Source organism: Ascaphus truei, chromosome 1 (assembly GCF_040206685.1).
Source record: "Ascaphus truei isolate aAscTru1 chromosome 1, aAscTru1.hap1, whole genome shotgun sequence".
In the NCBI taxonomy this organism is placed as follows: domain Eukaryota; kingdom Metazoa; phylum Chordata; class Amphibia; order Anura; family Ascaphidae; genus Ascaphus; species Ascaphus truei.
The window spans coordinates 38924829-38947971 of record NC_134483.1 but is presented as its reverse complement, the minus strand read 5'-3'; the positions used below and the strand labels follow the sequence as shown (position 1 = coordinate 38947971).

The 23143-nt window shown below is 45.3% G+C and overlaps 1 protein-coding gene across 2 annotated transcripts in view; it reads right to left on the bottom strand.

Annotated features, from left to right (window-relative positions):
- The window catches only part of C1H18orf54 (chromosome 1 C18orf54 homolog), a 37665-nt gene that overhangs the window by 11998 nt on the left and 2524 nt on the right, over positions 1–23143 (bottom strand). For both annotated transcript variants that reach the window (XM_075586546.1, XM_075586538.1), the window contains exons 2-5: positions 21694–22014; positions 16240–17016; positions 15597–15747; positions 3376–3487 (exon numbers count right to left, since the gene is read on the bottom strand). In XM_075586546.1, coding sequence (XP_075442661.1) covers positions 3376–3487; positions 15597–15747; positions 16240–17016; positions 21694–21970 — 1317 coding nt within the window. In that variant the 5' untranslated portion in view covers positions 21971–22014. The remainder of the gene's footprint in view (positions 1–3375; positions 3488–15596; positions 15748–16239; positions 17017–21693; positions 22015–23143) is intronic.

Here is a 23143-nt window from a genome sequence, read left to right as displayed (position 1 = left end):
AACCGGATGTGACGTATCGGCTCCAGCAGTACAGGTCGGAGGTCGGAGATCGGTGGATGCGGCAGCAGTGTGCGGGGATTCCGAGAACGCGACTCGGCGAACATCTTTACCATACACCAATGCTGTTTAACATCTGACATCTCGTAAGCCTCCAATTTTATCATTGTCGGATAAATGTTTGGCATTTTATTTTTGACTCTGTGTCTCTGTCCTGGACACACTTTCCTCCTGATTTTTGCTCCTTGTTGCTAGTCTATGGATGAAGTGTACACCATCTAGCGTCTTATGCTCTTAAGAGAGCTCTACCATTTCAAGTGTATTTTACTATTACTTTTTGCACTATGGTTTTTATTTATGTTTTCCTATAGGTAATTATGCTCCCCTGACCTTCTCTATTTAGGAAAATGAGCCTGCTCCGAAGAGCATACAATCTAATTTGTTGGTAGGAAGAATATACAGAGACAGTAGGAGGGTGTTCTGGTACGTGCGTCTACAAGGGGCCAAGGTTTATGTATGGGGTGTATAATATCAGCCATGGAGCTACTCATATGCTTCATTAAGCACGTGTGTTTTAAGGTGGGTCTTAAAAGGTGGATAGAGGGGGTGCTAGTCGGATATTGAGGGGAAGGGCATTCCAGAGGTGTGGGGCAGTCAGTGAGAAGGTTTTAAGGCGGGAGAGGGCTTTAGATACAAGAGGGGTAGACAGAAGACATCCTTGAGCAGAACGCAAGAGTCGGGAGGTGTATAGAGAGAAATTAGGGCTCAGATGTAAGGAGGAGCAGAAGAGTGTAAAGCTTTAAAAAGTGAGGAGGAGAATTGAGTGTGTGATATGGCATTTGATAGGAAGCCAGGAGAGGGAGTTCACCAGGGGAGACGCAGAAACAGATTTCGGAAAGAGTAGAATGATTCTGGCAGCAGCGTTTAGGATAGATTGTAGGGGAGACAGGCGAGAGGCAGAAAGGCCAGACAGCAGAAGGTTACAGTAGTCGAGACGGGAGAGAATGAGGGTCTGTGTTAGAGTTTTTGCAGTCGAGCAACAGAGCAAAGGGCATATCTTGGTAATATTGCAGAGGAAAAAAACGACAGTTTTTTGCTACCTTTTGAATGTGATAAGAGAATGAGAGGGAGGACTTGAGTGTGACCCTAGACAGAGTGCTTGGGCTACTGGGTGAATGATAGTACTTCCAACAGTAATGTGGAAGGAGGAAATAGGGCCAGCTTTGGGAGTAAGTATGTTTCTGTCATGTTAAGTTTAATTCGGTGGAGGGCCATCCAGGATGATATAGCAGAGGGACATTCAGAAACTTTAGTCTGTACAGCAGGTGTAAGGTCAGGGGTAGAAAAGTTAATTTGTGCGTCATCAGCATACTGGTGATATTTGAACCCACGAGATGCGATTAGGTCACCAAGTGAGAATGTGTAAAGAGAAAAGAGAAGGGGTCCCAGGACAGAGCCCTGGGGTATCCCCACAGAGAGATCGCAGAGGAGGAGGAGGAGGTGTTTGCAAAAGAGACACTGAAAGTACGGAGAGGTAAGAGGAGATCCAGGATAAAGCTTTGTTACGAATGCCAACAGTATGGAGAATGTGAAGGAGAAGAGGGTGGTCCACAGTATCAAATGCTGCAGAGAGGTCGAGTAATATGAGCAGAGTGTAATGGCCTCAGTCTTTGGCAGCATGGCGGTCATTAGTTATTTTACTGAGGGCTGTTTCAGTGGAGTGAGCAGTGCGGAAACCAGATTGTAGCTTGCCAATTTGTTGTCAATATTACCAGCAGTTTGAGCGGCACACTGTAGCAATAGATAATATTACCTTAGTAATATAAAAATACATTGTAGTTGCTGAGTTACACTGACTGAAGGATTCATTGAAACTGAAAGGCAGCCATTTAGTGAACCCTGTGAAGCAGGATCTTTGCTCATCGATCAGGGGAGAACTGATACTTGATACTGTTGATCATGTTATCTTGCTAAACAAGCTCCAGTGCTCTGGAATAGGGAAGCATGCTTTAAACTGGTTTCATTTCTACCTATCGGGTAGATCCCAACATGTGTCTATCTCAGGCTCTAACTCCAACCCCTTGGATAGGTGTCCCGCAAGGCTCTGTTCTCGGGCCCCTTCTCAGTGTTCATCAATGATCTTCCTATAGCTTGTAAGGGAGCTTCAATACACATGTATGCGGATGACAATCTTATATGCATACAGCCATAGCCTCTCTGACATTGAACACATACTTCAATCTGACTTTTTGAGACTTGAAAATTGGATTTTCCAAAACAAACTGTTTTTAAACACTGCCAAGACTGTAACAATGGTATTTGGGACCATGGCTACATATTTTTAAGCTTCCAGTGACTGAGCTCCAGATCAGAACCAAGGCTAACACCACCCTAACTCCTGTTACTAGTTTTAAATACTTGGGCATATGGTTTGACTCCCATTTAACATTCAGGATGCACATTGATACCCTGACATCCAAAACCTATGCCAAACTAGGTGTACTTTACAGGAACAAATCCTACCCAAGTCTGCTGGTAAGAAAGCGTATCGCACAGCAGATGCTAATGCCAATCATCGACTATGGAGACATAGTATAAGGCTCGGCACCCCAAACCCACCTTAGCAAACTTGACACCCTCTACAATTTAATTTGCCGTTTTGTTCTCCAATGCAACTACAACACACATCACTGCGAAATGCTCAAAGAACTAGATTGGTCATCACTTGAGTCTAGGTGCAAAGTTAATCTTTCCTGTCTTGCCCTCAAATACTTTCTGGGCAAGCAACCTATCAATCTGAACAAGCTCCTCACCCCTACCACATGCAGCACTTATCTGAGATCTGAGTCCAAAATACTGTTCATGGTACCAAGGTTCAGCAAAGTATCCGGCCGCTCCTCCTCCTCTTACTGTGCACACCAAAACTGGAACAATCTACCAGAGACTTTCACAGCCACCACCAGTCTACGTTCTTTCAAAACTAAAGCTGTCTAACATTTTAATCTGGTCTGTAACTGTTACATACGCCAATAATATATATATTATCTTTAACTGTGCATGCAATGTCTTGTATATAATGTATACCCTGTTCACTTATGCAACTGTATTCGTAACAATGTACTGTTTGTCATCTTAACTCTATGCCCAGGACATACTTGAAAACGAGAGGTAATTCTCAATGTATTACTTCCTAGTAAAATAGTTTATAAATAAATAAACTAATCAATCGGCAGCTTAGGTAATTAGTTTTCAATAAAAGGTAATGAAAGGCTGCATATATTAAAATAAGTGCCATTTGGATTGCCTCTTTAAAAGGGCAAAGTCACAAACATAACAGCTCCATTCCCACAACTTAAAACATTTAAAACAGAAACTTACTGGGACTGGACAATCATTTTGAATGCAATCATTAAGGGAATCGCACACCCGTTCTGATTTTGTGCAAGTTGGAAGACCTTCATCATCCCGTGACATAGGTACTGGAGATTTACTAGAGAAAAACAAAAGGAAAGTTATATCCAGACGTGTACATGGTGTTCATTCCTATGTCTGTAACATAAAAACAGCTAGGGTAAGAGCAGCAAATTATTTTACAGCTCACCACGTCGCTGGCAGAGGGGCACAATGCTCTCTCTGATATCATTTCATGTATTTGGAAATGTCACTGTGTGACTCACCGTTTCCGTCCCCACTGGGACTCAAGAGCCCCGTCCCAGTGAGGACTGAGACATTGAGACAATAAATCTCACTTTTGTGGATTTAGGAGTGCAGGTCCTTTTTCTCTCTATCTTTTTTAGACAGTATGCACCCTCCATTTACCTTAATTATTTTGTTTTGTGCGTGCCCTGTTTCTGATTATATACTGTATGACAAATAAAAATGATAGTAGTGCTAATCCTACCAAAACGGAATACTATTGTATATTATTTAAATAACTGATGCTGCCATAATGGAAGTCACACGTGTATTCCCTCATACATATGTTTTGAGTTCAATATTGTGTTATGTTTCATAAGTATGATTTTGTATTGTTCAGTTGTATTGATTTGTTGCTCCAAATTAGTATTTGCTAGTATGTGCTCTCCAGCACTGAATTTTATATATATATATATATATATATATATTTATTCATTTGCAGCCTGACGTTAGACAACACTGGATAGTTCTCCCATTGGCCATGCAATATGTCAGTGGCCATTGGCTCATGGTTGTCAGGCAGCCTTATTGGTTAATTATATTCCGCCTGGCAACAGGAGAATATTTCAGTTGCTCGAGTCTGACGCAGGCTAAGAAATCCTCTGAAGTCGTCGCAGACTGCGGCGAAACGCGTTAGGAAGTATCTTGTACCCGACACTATGTCATCAAGCAGTGACACAATCGTGGCCGGATCATGCCTCGAGTATTACTTTGGCTGATAGAAGTGAAGCAATTCATCTAGCTCAGGACATTCTCCACTTCAGGATGGGTTATTTCTAACTGAAGAGCTCTGGATATAGTCCAGGGACAGCTCTTCTACACCGTTGGAGGTGTTAATTAAGCACAACTGCTTTTTTTTATTTTAAATCTTGTAAGTGCGCTTTATTCCCTTGTTCACCCCTGCCCTATCTAAATAAATTTCATATTGCGCTATGAGGTTGCTCTCTCTCTCATCTATCTATATACACAAACACACCTTCTGCTCTCTGTGTCACTTCTCCAGCTGGCTTAATCATACCGCTGATGATTACCTCTCACCCCTGAGGAAGCTATGAAACCAAAACGCGTAGGATTATGGGTTAATCCCGTGGACTGTGAACACTCCAATATAACGAGCCAAACCAGCTGGAGTAGCGACGCTGAGCGCACGCAGATCTCATCCAGAGTGACGCCACCAACCGGAGTCAGAGGCTAGCCGATAAGGAGTTGGCATGGATATCCGGGAGTGCAGAAGCTGTGCTCGTTGGGAGTGCTGGCTTATGTCCCAGAGAATTCTTGTTTGCTCAACAAAATTGTTACATAGTAGATGAGGTTGAAAAAAAAAGACATATGTCCATCAAGTTAAAACAATGCTAAATTTAGATGACAGATACTTTATTTTATATTTGTACTTACAGTACTGTATATTGATCCAAAGGAAGTAAAACAAAAAACCCCAGTGAAATAACATCTAATGATCTCACAAGGGGAAAATAAATTCCTTCTTGACTCCAAATAGTGGCAATCAGATTATTCCCTTGATTAACATCCTTCCCATGTTTACTTATTTGGTATATCCCTGTATAGCTTTCCTTTCTAAAAAGATGTCCTTTTTTCTAACATATCTATTGTATCTGCAATCAGTCTCAATGGGTAATGAATTCCACATTTTAACTGCCCTTACTGGAAAGAACCCTTTCCTTTGTTGCTTGTGAAATTTCCTTTCCTCTAACATTAAGGTACAGTATGACCATGTGTCCTTTGTACTGCCCTTGGGATCAATAGTTCTTTTGAAAGCTCCTTGTATTGTCCCCGAATATATCTGTATATAGTTATCATATCCCCTCTTAGATGTCTCTTTTCTAATGTAAACAAATCTAATTTAGCGAGCCTCTCCCCATAACTCAGATTTTCCATCCCAGGTATTAATTTGATGGCTCTTCTCTGCAATTTATCTAGTTCCATAATGTATTTTCTATGAAGTGGTGCCCATATTCAAGGTGTGGTCTAACTAATGCTTTATTTAAATTTTAAATTCAAGCGCTCAAGGGAGCGCAGGGCCGGTCACAGGCCCCCCCCCCCGACACGCCCCCGGATGGCGCGCGGTCTAAGGCCAGGGAAAGCACCCGCTTTCCCTCAGCCTCAGCGTGCCTCCGCCCGGCTCCATTCACCCTGGACGCAGCCTTACCCAAATGTGCCTGGAGTTGAATATGTTATTACTTCTACATTGTTTGATTTTACCAAATCCAGTATTGCCCCATCCTCAATAATTTGGGTCATATAATTGTCTTTAAGGAACCCCAAAAACCTGTTTCCTTTCGTTGTAATGCTAATCTTATTGCTCCAGCCTATGTCTGGATAACTAAAATCATCCATAATGCAAATATGATCAAGTTTTCATGCCTTCTCCATTTGCAAAAATATTTTGGGTTCCCCTCTCTCACAGATATTTGATGATTAATAGCATATCCCTACAAACATTTTCTTTGTACTTTTACCTCCACTGCTAATTTCTATCCACAAGGCCTCTACATTTTCATCATTCCCTTCATAAACATTCTCCCTTAGAATAGGTTTTAGATTTGGTTCAACGTATAGACATACTCCACCTCCTCTTATTTGTTCAATCCTTCCGAAAAACAGAATAACCCTCTAACTGCCCAGACATGAGTTTCATCCGACCATGTTTCAGTAATGCCTATGATATCTTACTGCTCCCTTGCAGCTATTAATTAAAGCATCCCCAATATACCTGTCAGGCTTATTGCATTAGCAAGCATGCATTTAAGGTTTCTTTCAGTCTGTTCTATTATCTTATCTGCTCCTGCCTTTCTACTCCAAGTAGTGTTTAGACATTTTCTAGTATTATCTGTATTTAATATGGATGTCTCCCTGCTTGCTAAACTACCACTTGCCCCCATTCTACCTCTACTTGTCAGTGAGTTTTTAAATGTGTAAAATGATTTTTTTACACGGCAGAACTGTACTATGTTCCATCTCTCAATTCCCAAGGTGTGAATAAAGAGGACGTAAAAAGAGAAACGACTGATTCCATATCAACTAATCCCTATGATGGATACACGTTTCATTACTAAGGGGAACAATCTGCGAGTTGGATACTTCTCAATACTCACAAAATTTCTATATTTTTGAACGTATTACACAATTGTTTTTTTTGGTTTCCTTTTTTCCCCCCTATCCATTTTGCGCTTAGGTCATCACTTCAAATAACTTTGGGGGATTCTTCCTTCACATTTAATTCACTGTAGGATGTTTTGAATTCTATGTATCAATTTGGTGCACTATCTTTTGATATGTACACACACACACACACACACACACACACACACACACACACACACACACACACTGAATGTTTAATAAACAAACTCTTACCTACTATCGTTCAACTATGACTTATTTAACACTAAATTAAACCACGTTAATACTTACAGTGCGTAAGTTATGCCTTTGATAACAGCTACTTAGCATATAATTTGCCCCAATGCCCATTATTAACGAGATGCTCTCACTGTAACATTGCGCTCAGTTGACATTACTTTCTTCCATAAGTAGAGCATCAGCATTAACATTACGTTAAATGACCTTACAAGAGGCGCATGCGCGACGGCTATGGGTATGGAAGTCTAGGTACTTAGCTCCATACCGCGCACTCAGTAAAACAGTGTAAAACACCCCAAAAAGCAATAGGAATAGACAGGGATGGGTCCGAAAAAACCTGCGGGTCAAAAGAAGCCCAAACTCGCCGATGTGAGAGATTACTTTAGCGGGGCTGCATCGGGCAGCACGGCGGAGGAAATGGCGCCGGTTTCAAACCCGGACACCGATACGGAGCAGGAGGGAGAAGAGGAAGGGGCCTGCAACCAAGCTCTTCTGCCGGTCAGAAGATGTGATTTTGAGAGGCTTTATAACGACTTAAAGTCTCTCCTGCAAGCGGAGATTAGAGAGGTGAAGAAGGAGGTCGGCAAACTGGGGGCCCGGACGGACACTCTAGAAACAAAGGTGGATCAAACCATCAAGGCCGTTAAAAAAACCGACAAGGAACCGGGAGAACTCCAGCGGCAGATCGACGTACTAAAGGACCGCCAGGAAGACGCGGAAAATAGGGAGCGGAGGAACAATATCCGCATAAGGGGGGTCCCCGAAGACGCCGGTGACTGCGAGGAATATGTTTCACGCTGGTTGGAGTCCCTGCTCCCGGAGTGCCCACCGGAGGCAAGAGCCATGGACCGCTGTCACAGAGCCCTTCGTTCCCGGCCAATACAATCGGAACAGCCCCGGGACATCATACTCCGGCTACAATACTATACCACCAGGGAGGCAGTACTGCGCTAAACCAGGGCAGCAACATCTGTGGAGTTTGAAGGCCACAAACTCATGATCTTTCAAGATCTGTCCCCAGTCACCTTGCAGAGACGCTGCAGCCTCCTACCCGTCATGAAGGTCCTACGGAACCAAAATATTAGATATAAATGGACCTTCCCGTTCAGATTGATGGTGGCGAGGAACGGGAGGCCCATTACTATGAAGGATCCAGCAGAGGGCCCGGCGTTCCTGGCCAGGTTGGGGCTGAAGGGAGCCCCCACAGAAGAAGTGGAGAGTGAAGAGACGCTGGAGCCAGAATGGAGCGGGGAAGCAGGCACATCCAAGGCTAAAGGAGGGAGGAAGTGAGAGCCAACATAATGACTACAGACGTGTGAAGGTTAATAAAAAGTTATTCAGGTATTTGTTGCCGCGCCTGATTTTCCTGGACTTTTACTGAGCAATAAAACCTAAGAGACGATACAGTCCTGACACAAGAAGGTAAAAGACGAACATCCGCCGGAGGAATCGCAATATAACCCCCCGACCAGACCTAAGAAGCAATGGAAGCTCCTGTGAAAAAAGATAAAAACTTACCTCCGAGCTGCATCCAAGGTGAGGGGGGAAGATGGCGGACATGATGGCGCCTCGCCCCAGCCAGCTTGAGCCGCAGGACCCGGAAGAGTGGAAAGGGCAGGAGGAGAGCGCGCGCTCCAACCTCCACGCAGCAAGATCACCCTCAAAATGGAGGCCACCGGAAACCGTCATAGGTAGGCCCCGGATGAGAGGACGCCATCTTGGAGGAGGCAGCTAGCAGCATCACCAGATAGTGACGCGTCAGAAAGCGACAGAGAGTGGCGGAAGGCCCCCCAGGAGTGTCCCTACTGGTGCCGGAAGCATCGATGGGGACGGAGTGCACCACAGAAGAGACCCAGAGAGGGGAACGGGAAGTAGAAAGGAGGCCACAGGTGGCCAGGGTCAGGAGGGAAAGTTTAGACACGTTAGCAAGAGGCGAGACCCGGCTATTAGGCCCGGGCCATAGAGCACTCAGGCGTGCTGAGGCGTGCTGAGGCGCGCTGAACAGATGCAGAACGCCCCTGCATCTGTTGTCAGCGCGGCTATAGTTTCTCCCTGCTGATGTGCGCTGAGGAGGAGAAACTCTTCCCCGAGCGCCAAACCGATATATTTGGTGCTCGGGGAAGCGGAGGAGCGGTCACGTGACCGCTCCCATCCAATGGGGCTGCAGCCGGTTCCCTACAGAGCCGCCATTACCAGCCAGAAGGTGTTGTGTGTGTATGTGTGTGTATGTGTGTGTGTAGGAGGGGGGGGGGGGGGGAGAGGGTGATGCCCCGATCGCTGTCTCCCTTCTGCTCTGGTCCCTGCCCCCCTTCTGCTCCGGTCCCTGCCCCCCTTCTGCTCCGGTCCCTGCCCCCCTTCTGCTCCGGTCCCTGCCCCCCTTCTGCTCCGGTCCCTGCCCCCCTTCTGCTCCGGTCCCTGCCCCCCTTCTGCTCCTGTCCCTGCCCGCCATTTGCTCCGGTCCCTGCCCCCCTTCTGCTCCGGTCCCTGCCCCCCTTCTGCTCCGGTCCCTGCCCCCCTTCTGCTCCGGTCCCTGCCCCCCTTCTGCTCCGGTCCCTGCCCCCCTTCTGCTCCGGTCCCTGCCCCCCTTCTGCTCCGGTCCCTGCCCCCCTTCTGCTCCGGTCCCTGCCCCCCTTCTGCTCCGGTCCCTGCCCCCCTTCTGCTCCGGTTCCTCTCTCCCTTCTGCTCCTGTCCCTGCCCCCCTTCTGCTCCGGTCCCTGCCCCCCTTCTGCTCCGGTCCCTGTCTCCTGTGTGTGTGTGTGTTTGTGTGTGTGTCTGTATGCATGTATGTGTGTGTGTGTTTGCATTGTGTGTGTATGTGTGCATGTGTGTGTGTCTGTGTGTGTGTATGCATGTATGCATGTGTGTGTGTGCATGTGTGTGTGTGTGTGTAGTGTGCATTGTGTGTGTGTATGCATGTGTGTGTGTATATATAATGTGTGTGTGTGTGTGTGTGTGTGTGTGTGTGTGTGTGTGTGTGTGTGTGTGTGTGTGTGTGTGTGTGTGCATGTGTGCATGTGTGCATGTGTGCGTGTATATATAATGTGTGTGTGTGTATATATATGTGTGTGTGTATATATAATGTGTATTTGCGTGTGTGTGTGTGTGTGTGTGTGTGTGTGTGTGTATATATATATATATATATATATATGTGTATATATAATGTGTGTGTGTGTGTGTGTATATATATATATATATTATACACACACACACACACACACACACACACACACACATATATATAATGTGTGTATGCATGTGTGTGTGTGAATATATTTATCAAAGTTGCACAATGTTAATAAATAATTTATTCTCACCACGTCTTTTTTTTTTAATTTTTAAAATATTATATAATATACACACACACACGTTCCCCAGTGACACACAAACACACAGAACACTTCAAAGTGACACACACACACACACTGACAGCTACCAAGTGACACACACACACACAGTGATACCCGCCTCCCAAGCGCGCTTGCTGTCTCCTCTGTCAGGACAGCAAAAAGCTCCTGGTAGCGCGAGCGTCAGCAAGCGAGAGCACTGCTCAGCGACGCTCAGTGCACTATGTCCGAGGCCTTAGAGGGAACCAACAGGAGAGGCAGAAAGAGAGGATACGATTAGGTGGGGGGATAGAGGAAGTAGGAGAAGGAGAGGAAGGGTAGAAGCTCGTTGGGTTTTAAAGTATGGAAAAGAGTGCAGTTGGAAGGAAGTGAAGAAGAAAAGAGAGTAGGGGTTAACTAAGTTGCCAGCACAAGGCGGTTATGAAGCAGCTAGCCTTCCCAGAGTTCAGACAGGCATGTTAAGGCAGACAAAAAGTTTACCATCCAAGGTTCTAGGGGTAAAGAAAGCGCGCGGACATGGGGTGTGGGAGGAGCCACATACCCCGGCGTTAGCATGGGTCTCGATCGGGCCCAGGGGTGGAGGGACCCCCTGGACGCCGATAAAGTCCTTTGGGGCGCAAGGGAGAGTGGTAGCCGTGAGACCACAAGGGTTGCCACCCCGAAGGCGCTGGACTTGGCTGTGGGACGGGGAGGCCCCGCAGCCGACGACAATTTGTTACCGTTATTGAGTGTATGTTATGTTTTCCCCAGTGTTTCCCCTCTTGTATTTCCCTGGTGTGTCATGCCCAGCCCAATCCCATCCCCACCGCCATCGTCCAGGAAGAGAGAGAACAACGGCAGAATCGGCGTAGAAGACGGCACTGGTCATCGGAAGCAGGTGGAATTCGACGATCCAGCCACTGCACAAAGTTCGAGAGTCAGAAACCCCATAAAGTATGATGAATAAAGAAATTAGGTTTATTTCGCACAACGTTAAAGGTTTTAACAGCCCAGCAAAACGTAAGTTGGCCTTCAAAGAGTATAAACGCCGTAAGGCTGACATTATTTTTCTCCAGGAGAACCACTTTTCTAAGAGCAGTTTCCCTAAATGTGTGGATAAAGAATTTAGATCGGTACACATAGCCTCAGCGACAGAAAAAAAAGGGGGGTGGCTATCGCATTCCACAACAGATTAACATTTTAAGTAGACAAAACGATAGCGGAAAGAGAAGGACGATACCTCATCCTCGTGGGGTCCATACAGGGTCAGCCCCTCACGTTGGCCTCTGTTTATGCCCCATGTGAGCCAGCGCCGGCATTTTTTCCCCTTTTTTTCCAGAAACTCCACAAAGTAGCTCAGGGAAATATAATTGTAGCGGGAGACCTCAATAGGACATTAAACGACGTCCTAGATAGGTGTACAACTACTAACCTGCCACCTAGACAGGACATACTAAACATTACCCAAGGACTTCGAGACTGTCAATTAGTAAATATTTGGAGAGAACAACATCAGCAGGACAAGGACTTTACGTTTTACTCCCAGCCACATAACAGATACAGCCAGATAGATTATTTCCTTGTATCCAATAGACTGGTCCCGGTGGTCTCCCATACGGGGATACACGATATTTCGTGGTCAGACCACGCACCAATAGAGCTGCGGTGCACGTTAAATTCACTAGACAGACCTGGAGCAAACTGGAAACTTAATGAGCTGCTACTCAAAATTCCAGCCATTATGAAGGAGATAGGAGACAAAATCACAGAGTATTTTGTAGAGCACGAGGGTAGCGTGACATCACACTCCACGTTGTGGGAGGCACATAAAGCCACCCTCAGGGGATCTCTAGATGTCTCTGGCGGCTCGGCGCCGGAGGGAGCAGAATCGCCAGATTCAGGAATTACAGGAGAAATTGGCATCACTCACTGTAACACATTAGTCCTTAAAGCAGGACCCCATTTTAAAAGAGATCTCGGATATCAAACAACAATTAAACATTCGATTAACCTCCCAGGCGGAAAAGGAGTTGAGTTGGACTAAACATAAGTTCTTTGAGAAGGCGAACAAGCGGACACACTTTTAGCGAACAAGCTTAGAAATAAAACACCAAATTACCACATCCAATCTATTCGTACACAAGGGGGGGAGCTTACCTTCAACCCTAGGCGAATCGTAGAGGAATTCAAATCCTACTATGAGGCGCTCTATGATGGAGGTAAGGTCACACACGATCAGAAAACGAGGGACAATCTGCGGGAATTCTTAATGGGGGCAAAGTTGCCAAAGTTGAGCAGGGTGGAGAGGGAGGTCCTACAGACAGACTTCTCTTTAGAAGAGTTAACGGCAGTTGTAAAGTCACTCAAGCCAGCCAAGGCACCAGGACCAGATGGCTTTTCAAACCTATACTACAAAAAATATATGAAAATATTAGCACCATATATGTTAAAACTCTTTAATTCGGTAATGCAAGGGGCCTCGTTCCCAGCACAGATGCTCCAGGCTTCCATCTCCCTGATCTATAAACCAGGTAAAGACCCGGCAGACTGCAAGAGCTACCGGCCCATCTCTTTGATCAATACGGACATAAAAATATTCTCAAAACGTATAGCCAACAGAGTGGGTAACGTCCTTCCTAGGTTGATTCACCCAGATCAGGTGTGGTTCATAGGAGGAAGGCAAGCGGCAGACAATACCAGACGAGTAATTGATCTTATTGATTTGGCCCAAAAACATAATATCCCGTCTATGGTACTTAGTCTGGATGCAGAAAAAGCCTTCGATAGGATTGATTGGCCCTATCTAAGAGGGACACTGGAGGCATTTGGCTTCGAGGGACGCCTTTTGGGAGCCATTATCGCCCTGTATGAAGGGCCGGCAGCAAGGGTGAGACATCAGGGGTTCCCTTCAGGACAATTTCAAATCCGAAGTGGCACGAGGCAGGGTTGCCCGCTGTCCCCATTGCTGTTTGCCCTCTGTATCGAACCCTTGGCGGCACACCTGAGATTATGCCCAGATGTGTCAGGAATAACAGTAAAAGAGCAGACGCACAAAGTGGCGCTGTACGCGGATGATGTGATACTGACATTATCCAGACCTCTCACCTCCCTGCCCAATGTGTTCGCAATATTGGGGCAGTTTAAACAAATATCGGGGTTCAAAATGAATCAGGCCAAATCAGAAGCCCTCAATATAAATCTACCCAAACCAATGGAAAAACTAATTGGATTAAACTTTAATTTTAACTGGCAACCCTCCATGATCAAATATCTAGGGGTATATATAACACGAGATGTCAAAGCATTATACAAGGCAAATTATCCCAGGTTGTTCAAGACACTAAGGGAGGATCTCAGAAGATGGGAGGAGCATGGCATTTCTTGGACTGGAAGAATTCATAGTGTTAAAATGAATCTTCGACCTAAGGTGCTATATCTCTTTCAGGCCCTCCCTACCCCCCTGTTGAAAGATGACATCCTCTCGCTGCAGTCTAGAATAACGAAGTTTATCTGGAATAAAAAAAGCCCACGGATAAAAAAAAGATATCTTGAGGAGGCCGACCTCGAGAGGGGGGTTGGGGGTGCCTTGCCTGTTTGCCTACTACAAAGCAGCACAACTTAGCCAAATCATACAGTGGCACACGGACCCGGATCTCCGGAGATGGGTGGTCCTAGAGAAAGATTGCTGTGCGCCCATTGAGCTGCAGAACCTTATATGGTTACCTAAAAAGTGTTGGTCGGGAATTCAGACTCCGCTACAGGCTATATCAAACTCCTTGAAGGTTTGGGAGGCTACCAAATTTAAATGTTCTCTCAACACTAAACTCCTTGATGACGCCCATTTGGGGTAATCCAGACTTTGCTCCAGGGATGGATCGTTCACATTTCGCAAAATGGTTTCAATCAGGGTATATTAGACTAAATGATCTGGAGGGAAGACAGCATATCAAAACTTTTGATCATATCAAAGAAGAGAAAAACATGCCCAATACAGAATTTTTTAGATACCTCCAGATCAGGGCATTTTACAACAAAACCCCAATTCAGCCTAGGAGAACAACCTTCAAGCAGCTGTGTTCTAGAGGTACGGACACAAGGGGACTAACCTCTAGAATGTACAGGGAAGTGATCTGTCCAGAGACAAAAGACGAACCCCGACTTAGTTATATGAGACAATGGGAAGCCGACTTAGGGGAGACATTAGAGGACGAGGACAGGATCCTACAGGCAGCAGCCAAAAGCTCTATCTGTACCACGTTAAAGGAGAACGCATACAAAGTCCTAATGCGGTGGTATTACACCCCAACAAAATTAGCCAAATTTGTCAGAGGTTACTCCCCACTTTGTCCGAAGCAATGCGGAGAACGAGCTGACTTACGCCATATGCTGTGGTCTTGCACGAAGGTGGCTCCGATTTGGGTGGAAATGAGAGATTGGCTTCAAAGATTGATCGGAGTGGAGATCCCCCTGGACCCATGGCTGTTCCTGGTGGTCAGGCGGATCCGGGGGCTATCGAATGCCACTCATAAATTGATAGCACACTTAGCAACAGCCACCAGATGTGAGATCGCAGCATTGTGGAAGCAACCGGAAGTACCAATTTTACCCAAAATTAGGAACAGAATTTGGTTTGTGTGCCGGATGGAACAATTGACGAGTTTGGTCAATGACTCCGGCTCAAATTTTCTAAAAGTGTGGTCGCCCTGGTTGGCCCAAACAGACATCCCGGGATGTAGTTGCCACCACAATTTTGCAATGATAACCATAAATGCGTTCTCCTCTGACCAAATGGATTCTCGACCACACAGTGACTAGGAAAACCCGAGGTATAGGGGAGCTCAAGGAAGTAGGGCCACTCCGTTGACCCGGCACGCTAATACCAACAAGATACCGATAGAGAGGAAAGTGAAAAGAGCTGTATCCGCCCAGCAGTGATCAAGGTCGCGTTCTGGACCCCCTCCCCCCTCATCCCATTACCCTGCCGTCATGTTCGTTGGTTTGTTAAGTCTGTCACGTGAGTCACGTTCAGTGTTTGGAAACAAAGAAATGGTGAAGTTACAAATGCTAATGGATTGTGTTATAATGTATGCACCAAAACACCTAATAAAATCAAAGTTATAAAAAAAAAAAAAATGACCTTACAAAGTTTAGGGATTCGGGTGTGAGTCGCGAAGCGGCAATCCTGTCCACACGACTTACAATGGAAATGGAATCTTTTCCCATGATCTTTCTGCCTCCAGTACATCTTCTGTCCGAGGACTGCCGTCATTTTTTAAAGGGCTTGAAAGCCTCTTCCTTGAACAGTCAAGACAATGTTCTGATTTTTGTAGAAGTAAATCAATTGGGTCATCTTAAAAAAAAAAAAAAGTATTTAGAGAAGTATTACCAAAATAGTGCACAGTTTACATTATAAAATGCATCGGGAAAGGCTAAATAACCTCAACGTGTAGAGTCTGGAAAAAAGGTACTGTAGATATTAGATACTTTTAAATACAAAGGGTATCAACAAGATACAAGGGAAGACTTACAGAGAATGAGGAATATTAGCACAAAAGTTCATGCCGTGATTAAATTCAAAGCTATTTAAGATAGACAAAGGTATCCTAAATATAGAGAAAAAAAAGACAAAAGTATTTAGTAGGGCTTGAGACCTCACCGAAGCCTGAGAAAGATAGCAGATGAAGACCACATGGCCCACCGTTCTGTCTATTTTTCTATACATAACAAAAGATGCCATTAAAAATCAACAAACAACATTTATTGTAGACGGGGAATACACTATTTAGATTTTACTCTTTGGTACCAGGATATGAAAACCTACAACTGCAACACACGGACTTACCTTTCAATAGTGTATTCAAATGTTTATATATATCCAAATCATGTTGATAATGTGCATCTGCCATTACACTGCTGCATGTGTTACGTTTTTTTAATACATCATGGTCACTATAAGAATCATTAAACCGTACGTGTAAACTGCCCAGCCGGTCCAAAGATGCGGTTCCGGGCTGCTTTTCAGAAGTTTGTGGGAAAGAACAAACTCCGCTTGACTTATATGCAGGATAAGCCGCTTGGCTGTCTGAGTCAGACAGAAGGTCGTGGTTTTTTAACCAGACTGGATATTTAACATCAGGAATACTTGTGATCCCCGATATACTCAAGTCTGACTTCTGGCTAGTTAACCACCTTGGATAGCCCTTTAGTAATGAAGTTTCTTTTAGGGAATATGGAGAGGCGACTGGTTTGTAGGAGTGGGGTTTATTTTCACTCTCGGTTCCTCGAGTAATATATTGCATGTTTCTTGATTGCCTGTATGAAGGATCTGGAACATCCTTATCACATAGATTCAGAAAATCAAGCCTAGTCCTTGTGTTTAATGAAGAAGCTTGTTGAGATGACGACAAAGGAGGATGTTTTACAAAAGAACCATGTTGCTTCCTGCTTCTTCGCTGAAGTTTTTGTTCAGACAGATAGGTTTGTGACAAGGGCAAGGATCCATCCGAGGGGAAAGACAGGAGATCATCAGTGGTGAGGCTAAATAGATCTGGTTCAGTGGCAACGCGTCTTCTCATTGACGAAAATGAGTTTTTACTCTTCCCCTTGGAATTTCCAGGAGCTGAAAACAGAAAAAGTACCATTATTTCCTTTGGAGAGCAGCAAAAGCACAGAACTCTTTAAAGCAGAGGCAAAAATGTACACATACGGACAACAATTTCACAGGACACATCTACACAAAGACAACTAGCACAGAGGCCCAGATCCACGAAAGTGTGCTAAGCTTTAGCACGCCTTTACTCCCATTGCTATGAATGGGAGCCGAGGCGTGCTAAAGCTTAGCGCCATTCTGTGGATATGGGCCAGAGAATGGTGTTCCTGGGAAAGGGAGGCAACGTTCAGTAAACAATACCCCATCACAGTATATTATGTGTGTTCCTATTAACTGTTCACTGGACTTAATGTTTTCATTTAGTATTTCTGCTGCATCCTTTATTGTGGGGTTCATGGCGGTAATGTAACGATAGACCTATTTTACACAGAGTAGCAGATATGTCACTCATTCCTCTTGGGTGGCTGCCCAGAAGCTGCCTTTAGTGAGACAGCGAGCGGATTGTTGCACTACATGCCATTATTCCCCTGTACAAACAGAACTAGGCACAGTGTTCCCCTTATTCATGGACTCACTGACAGCGACGTTGCCAGTTACAATACTTTCTCCTGAACATGCCTGGATGAACTTGGACATATACACTGCTTTAGAGGAGTCCCATTTATATTTTCTCATCGTGTATGTGTGAAAAAGAAAGTACGCCCTCTTTGAATTCCATGGTTTTACATATCAGGGCATAATAACAATCATCTGTTCCTTAGCAGGTCTTAAAATTAGGTAAATACAATCTCAGATGAACAACAACACATGACATATTACACCGTGTCATGATTTAACAAAAATAAAGCCAAAATGGAGAACCCATGTGTGAAAAACTAAGTACACCTTATGATTCAATAGCTTGTAGAACCACCTTTAGCAGCAATAACCTGAAGTAATTGTTTTCTGTATCACTATAATGTGATAGTGATTGTTATTATGCCCTGATATGTAAAAGCATAGAATTCAAAGACGGTGTACTTTCTTTTTCGTGTGTGTGTGTGTGTGTGTGTGTGTGTGTGTGTGTGTGTGTGTGTGTGTGTGTGTGTGTGTGTGTGTGTGTGTGTGTGTGTGTGTGTGTGTGTGTGTGTGTGTGTGTGTGTGTGTGTGTGTGTGTGTGATATGCTGTTTTATAATGTTATATTGATTCACTTATATGTTTTCTCATGACTGCTTACCTTGTCGAAACATATGACAGAGAAGTTCACGATCTGTTTATTGTTCTGTTAAATGTGTTATTAAGCCTCACTATATCTCTCTGCTCCAGAGACTATTTAACTGTAAATAATATTTTTGGTTATAAATGCTGAGGATTTAATACTAGTTTTTATTATCTTGACATCAGGTAACTCAATATATGGGGACCTTAAACACTTGCTAGCTTGTGAATAGTCTCCCAAAATCTCTACCACCTCATGTTACAGTTATCATGTCCTGCTTCCAGTCTCCCTAACGATGGGATCCAGTCTGTGCTCAGATTATTATTTTTCAGGCTCGGGCTTTCTAGTATTTTAGTAGAAATCTCTCACAAAATATTTTCATCCCAGCGGCTAAAGTTTAACTTCTTACAACATTAATAACACGTTGAAATAACTAGAGAAGAAAAAACAAGGGCTTTATAGTTCAACCTGATGTACACAATAATATATACACCTGATATGTGCATATAATATGCATGTTACAGTAGGAAGGATCCGAAGATTCCAGCGGTGCACAGCTTGTAGAGATAAGAGAGACCAGCAAGGTATGGATTAAAAATGAAATTTTATTGAAAAAACATATGGTATGGGGGACACACTCTGACGCGTTTCGGACCTGCGTGGTCCTTAATCATAGAGCTCTATGATTAAGGACCACGCAGGTCCGAAACGCGTCAGAGTGTGTCCCCCATACCATATGTTTTTTCAATAAAATTTCATTTTTAATCCACACCTTGCTGGTCTCTCATCTCTACAAGCTGTGCACCGCTGGAATCTTCGGATCCTTCCTACTGTTACATTGCACACCGAGCGTGGATGCACGCACAGGAGAACAGCCATATGTGAGTATTGTATGTCTCCCTTCATTGAGACTGGATGACCAATAACAGTGCGGCAACACAAGGGTCATGTAGGGCACAATCCTACAAAGTAACGGTACGTTAACCCTCATTCATGTTATTTGTCATATATGATAGATTCATGTACTAAGCACTGGGTCCAATACCTAGTTATGGTTATAGGCTGACTCCACAACCTAATAAGGATTTTTATTATCTACTGAAGTTCTGAACGAGATTGAGCACTGTTTTTGGGACTCTTGCCCCATAACCACATACTAATATGCATGTTATGTTTGTATGTGGCTATTTTGCACTGCTTTGTTATTTGTGTATATTTGAAAATGTATCTCTGTATTGTTACAAAGCCTGTTAATAATAAAGTTAAAAAAAAAAAATAGAAAGTGGAACAATAAATGTGTAACAAAAAAGGTACTCTGTGCATCCTTCCCCCTTATATAACACTTCGACCACCGAGTGGAATTGTATTTTTAATACAGAATAATTAGGATCGGTGTTCACTACATTTATATGTAGCTAGATCAGGGGTGGGCAAACTATTTTTTAATGTAGCCACAGGTGTGGCGAATTAGAAGTGAAAATAGCCACACCATGTGAAAATTGAGGTATCATGTTGCGCATGAAAAACTTTTAAACACACACTGAACAAGTTTATCAATTCTCAGGGCCGTTCTATAGTGTGTGCGCCCGTGTGTATGCTGTGAGCGAGTGAGGTACTGTGTGTGTGTGTGTGTGTGTGTATGTGTGTGTATATGTGTGTGTGTATATATGTGTGTGTGTTTGTATGTGTGTGTGTTTGTATGTATGTATGTATGTATGTGTGTTATAAATACGTTTGAAATAAAGAAATGCTTTAATAAATTATTTATTAACATTGTACACACACACACACACACACACACACACACACACACACACACACACACACACACACACACACACACACACACACACACACACACACACGTGGTGGTAGCGGCGTAAAATCTTTATTTTCCTCATCTTCCCCCCTGTCGGCCGGTTCCACGCTCACTGCCGCACGCGGTCCTATTATAGGAAGGCTGACTAACCTCAGCCAACTATAACTGTCACACGCGCGCACGGCGCAGCAAGCGCACGCACTACTATAGAACGGCCCTCAGACTGAAACCCCCCTCATCCTCTCACCCCCTCTTCATCCTCCTCTCATGCCACCACCACTACCCTCCTCATCATCTCCGCACCATCACCATCTCATTTAACCCCCCCTCAACACCATCTCATTTAACCTCCCCTCATCACCATCTCATTTAACCCCCCCTCATCACCATCTCATTTAACCCCCCCTCATCACCATCTCATTTAACCCCCCCTCATCACCATCTCATTAAACCCCCCTCATCACCATCTCATTTAACCCCCCCTCATCACCATCTCATTAAACCCCCCTCATCACCATCTCATTTAACCCCCCCTCATCACCATCTCATTAAACCCCTCATCATCATCATCTCCCCAGCACCCTTGATCTACCCCATCAGCAAGCACCCCCCTCCGCCCCCCGGTGGTGGGATTCAACAATTTTAGTAACAGATTATCTCTCACCAGGAGGGGAGGGGGAAGGGAGACGGGGGAGGGGAGGGGTGGGGTGAGAAACAGACGGGGGAGATGTTTTGTGTTTATGTATTATATTTGTTTTTTTTTAATGTTTTTATTCAGTTGAACAGGACTGCATGTGGGGGTGGGGGGAGGGGGTGGGGTGGAGACCAGAGCCCCCCTCACATCTCACCCAGCCCCCCTCGCATCTCACCCAGCCCCACCTCACATCTCACCCAGTCACACCTCACATCTCACCCAGTCACACCTCACATCTCACCCAGCCCCACCTCACATCTCACCCAGCCCCACCTCACATCTCACCCAGTCCCACCTCACATCTCACCCAGCCCCAGCTCACATCTCACCCAGCCCACATCTCACCCAGCCCCACCTCACATCTCACCCAGCCTCACATCTCACCCAGCCCCTCACCCAGCCCCACCTCACATCTCACCCAGCCCCACCTCACATCTCACCCAGCCCCACCTCACATCTCACCCAGCCCCACCTCACATCTCACCCAGCCCCACCTCACATCTCATCCAGCCCCACCTCACATCTCACCCAGCCCCACCTCACATCTCTCCCAGTCCTCCCATCCATGCCTACCTTGTCCGGTAGTAGAATCTCTTGAGTCAGAGCACTGGCAGGAGCAGCACAGGGAGAGGAGCTCTCTATAGCGGCAGACAGGAAGTTCCGGGTCAGGCTGCTAGATGGCCCACCTCCCCTGCAGTCCTGCTCTGACTCTCACTCAAGTAATTATGTTACCGGCTAATACTTTCAGCCCGGTGCCGCACACCATCTCCCGCGCCGCACATTATCTCCCCCTGCCGCCTGTTAGCGAACGTTAGAAATCTCTCCCCCCCTCACAGGGAGTCCCGGCGGCCATGTTCGCCCACAGTTTCACTGCAAATTCGCCACAAGTGGCGAATGGCGACAGGGTTGCCCACCCTAGAGCTAGATAAACAATGCTAACCGAAAGCTAATATAGGCCTTATTTTATTACATACCTGTTTTTGTAATACAGTGGCGGCTTGATTTATTGCTTGTGTCAGAAGATGTGCGGATGGTGATCTTCCCAGTGCTGACAATGGGAGACTGTAGACTTCCTTCATAGTCCTCGATATAGGCCTCTAATGCTTTGGTAGCAGAGTCATACAGCTTATCCTTGTACTCTATAGAACTAAATGAATGAGAGGACGTGTTGCTGCTGCTCAGGCTGCAGCTGGCCAGGAGTGAAGAAATAGAAATAGAGGATTCAGGCGAACTGGACTCAACTTTGGCCATGTTCCTAATCACGGTTGTCAGCTACCTGCCAGCATCTTCTCAGACTGTAAAGAACCGAAGAGTATAAAAAAGTTACTTATTTTCCCCCCAAAAAAACTACAAGAAATAACAATTAACTAGATGTGGGTCCTTTTTACCACACAGTGTGGCCGCTTCTCAACATGCTGTGAAGTTGCATTCCTGTGAGAGGAGATCAGCCTTATCCAAATCAACAGGACAAATCTTTGCATTGCATATGGGCCTGTGAGAGAAAGGTTTCCGTTGGCACGCAGCACTACTTAGGTAAAGACCTGTACTTGTTCGCTTATAACATCCTTATAAGGCTGCGCTTATAGTGCCGGCGACGCGACGTCGCATTAAAACAAATGCATTGCCGCCATCGCGAGCGCTTATAGTAAACGCAACGCGCCGGTTTGGTCGCGATCGCTGGAAGTCACCTCTATTTGATTTTTCCAACGACCGCAGCCTGATGTCACCGTCGCGTCGCCGGCACTATAAGCGCAGCCTTATAAGGATGTTATAATATAAATATATACACACACACACACAGAGCAAACAATACAATAAGCACAACCACATCAGGGTAATTAAGTATACTAGCGTGTGCACAAAATATATAGCTAAATATATAGCTAAATATACATCATCCAAGCCAGGTGGCGGAGATGAAACGATACAAAAAAACGAGGTAAGTTGAAGTGAACAGGAGTATTAGTAGTCAGGAACAAGCAACATTTTGCTCTGCTGATGGACCTTCATCAGGGGTGATTTAGGGCCTTATGAAGTGCCAGATACCCACTACACTGCCTAAGGCTGAGTCCCCGCTGGCGCCGAGCGCGCTCATGCTTGGAGAGCACTCCAAGCATCAGCACCGGGTGTCCTCTGATTTACGCAAGCACGCGGGGGGGGGGGGGGGGAGGGTGTAAAGGGGCCGGCATTGCTGGCCAGCTGAGCGCGCGGGGAAGTCAGATTTTTTTTGTTTTGGTAAGCGCCGAGCGCGGGTGAGCGTGTGCGCCGCGAAAAGCGCCGCTAGCTCAGCGCTAGCGGGGACGCAGTCTAAGATTAGCAATGACTTATTTGGGGGTAGGGGGGCCCTATGGAGACATCTCACAAACCTCTACGGATGTGCAAACTCCCTGTTGGCAATCACTATTAGGGGGTTAAGAAGACCAA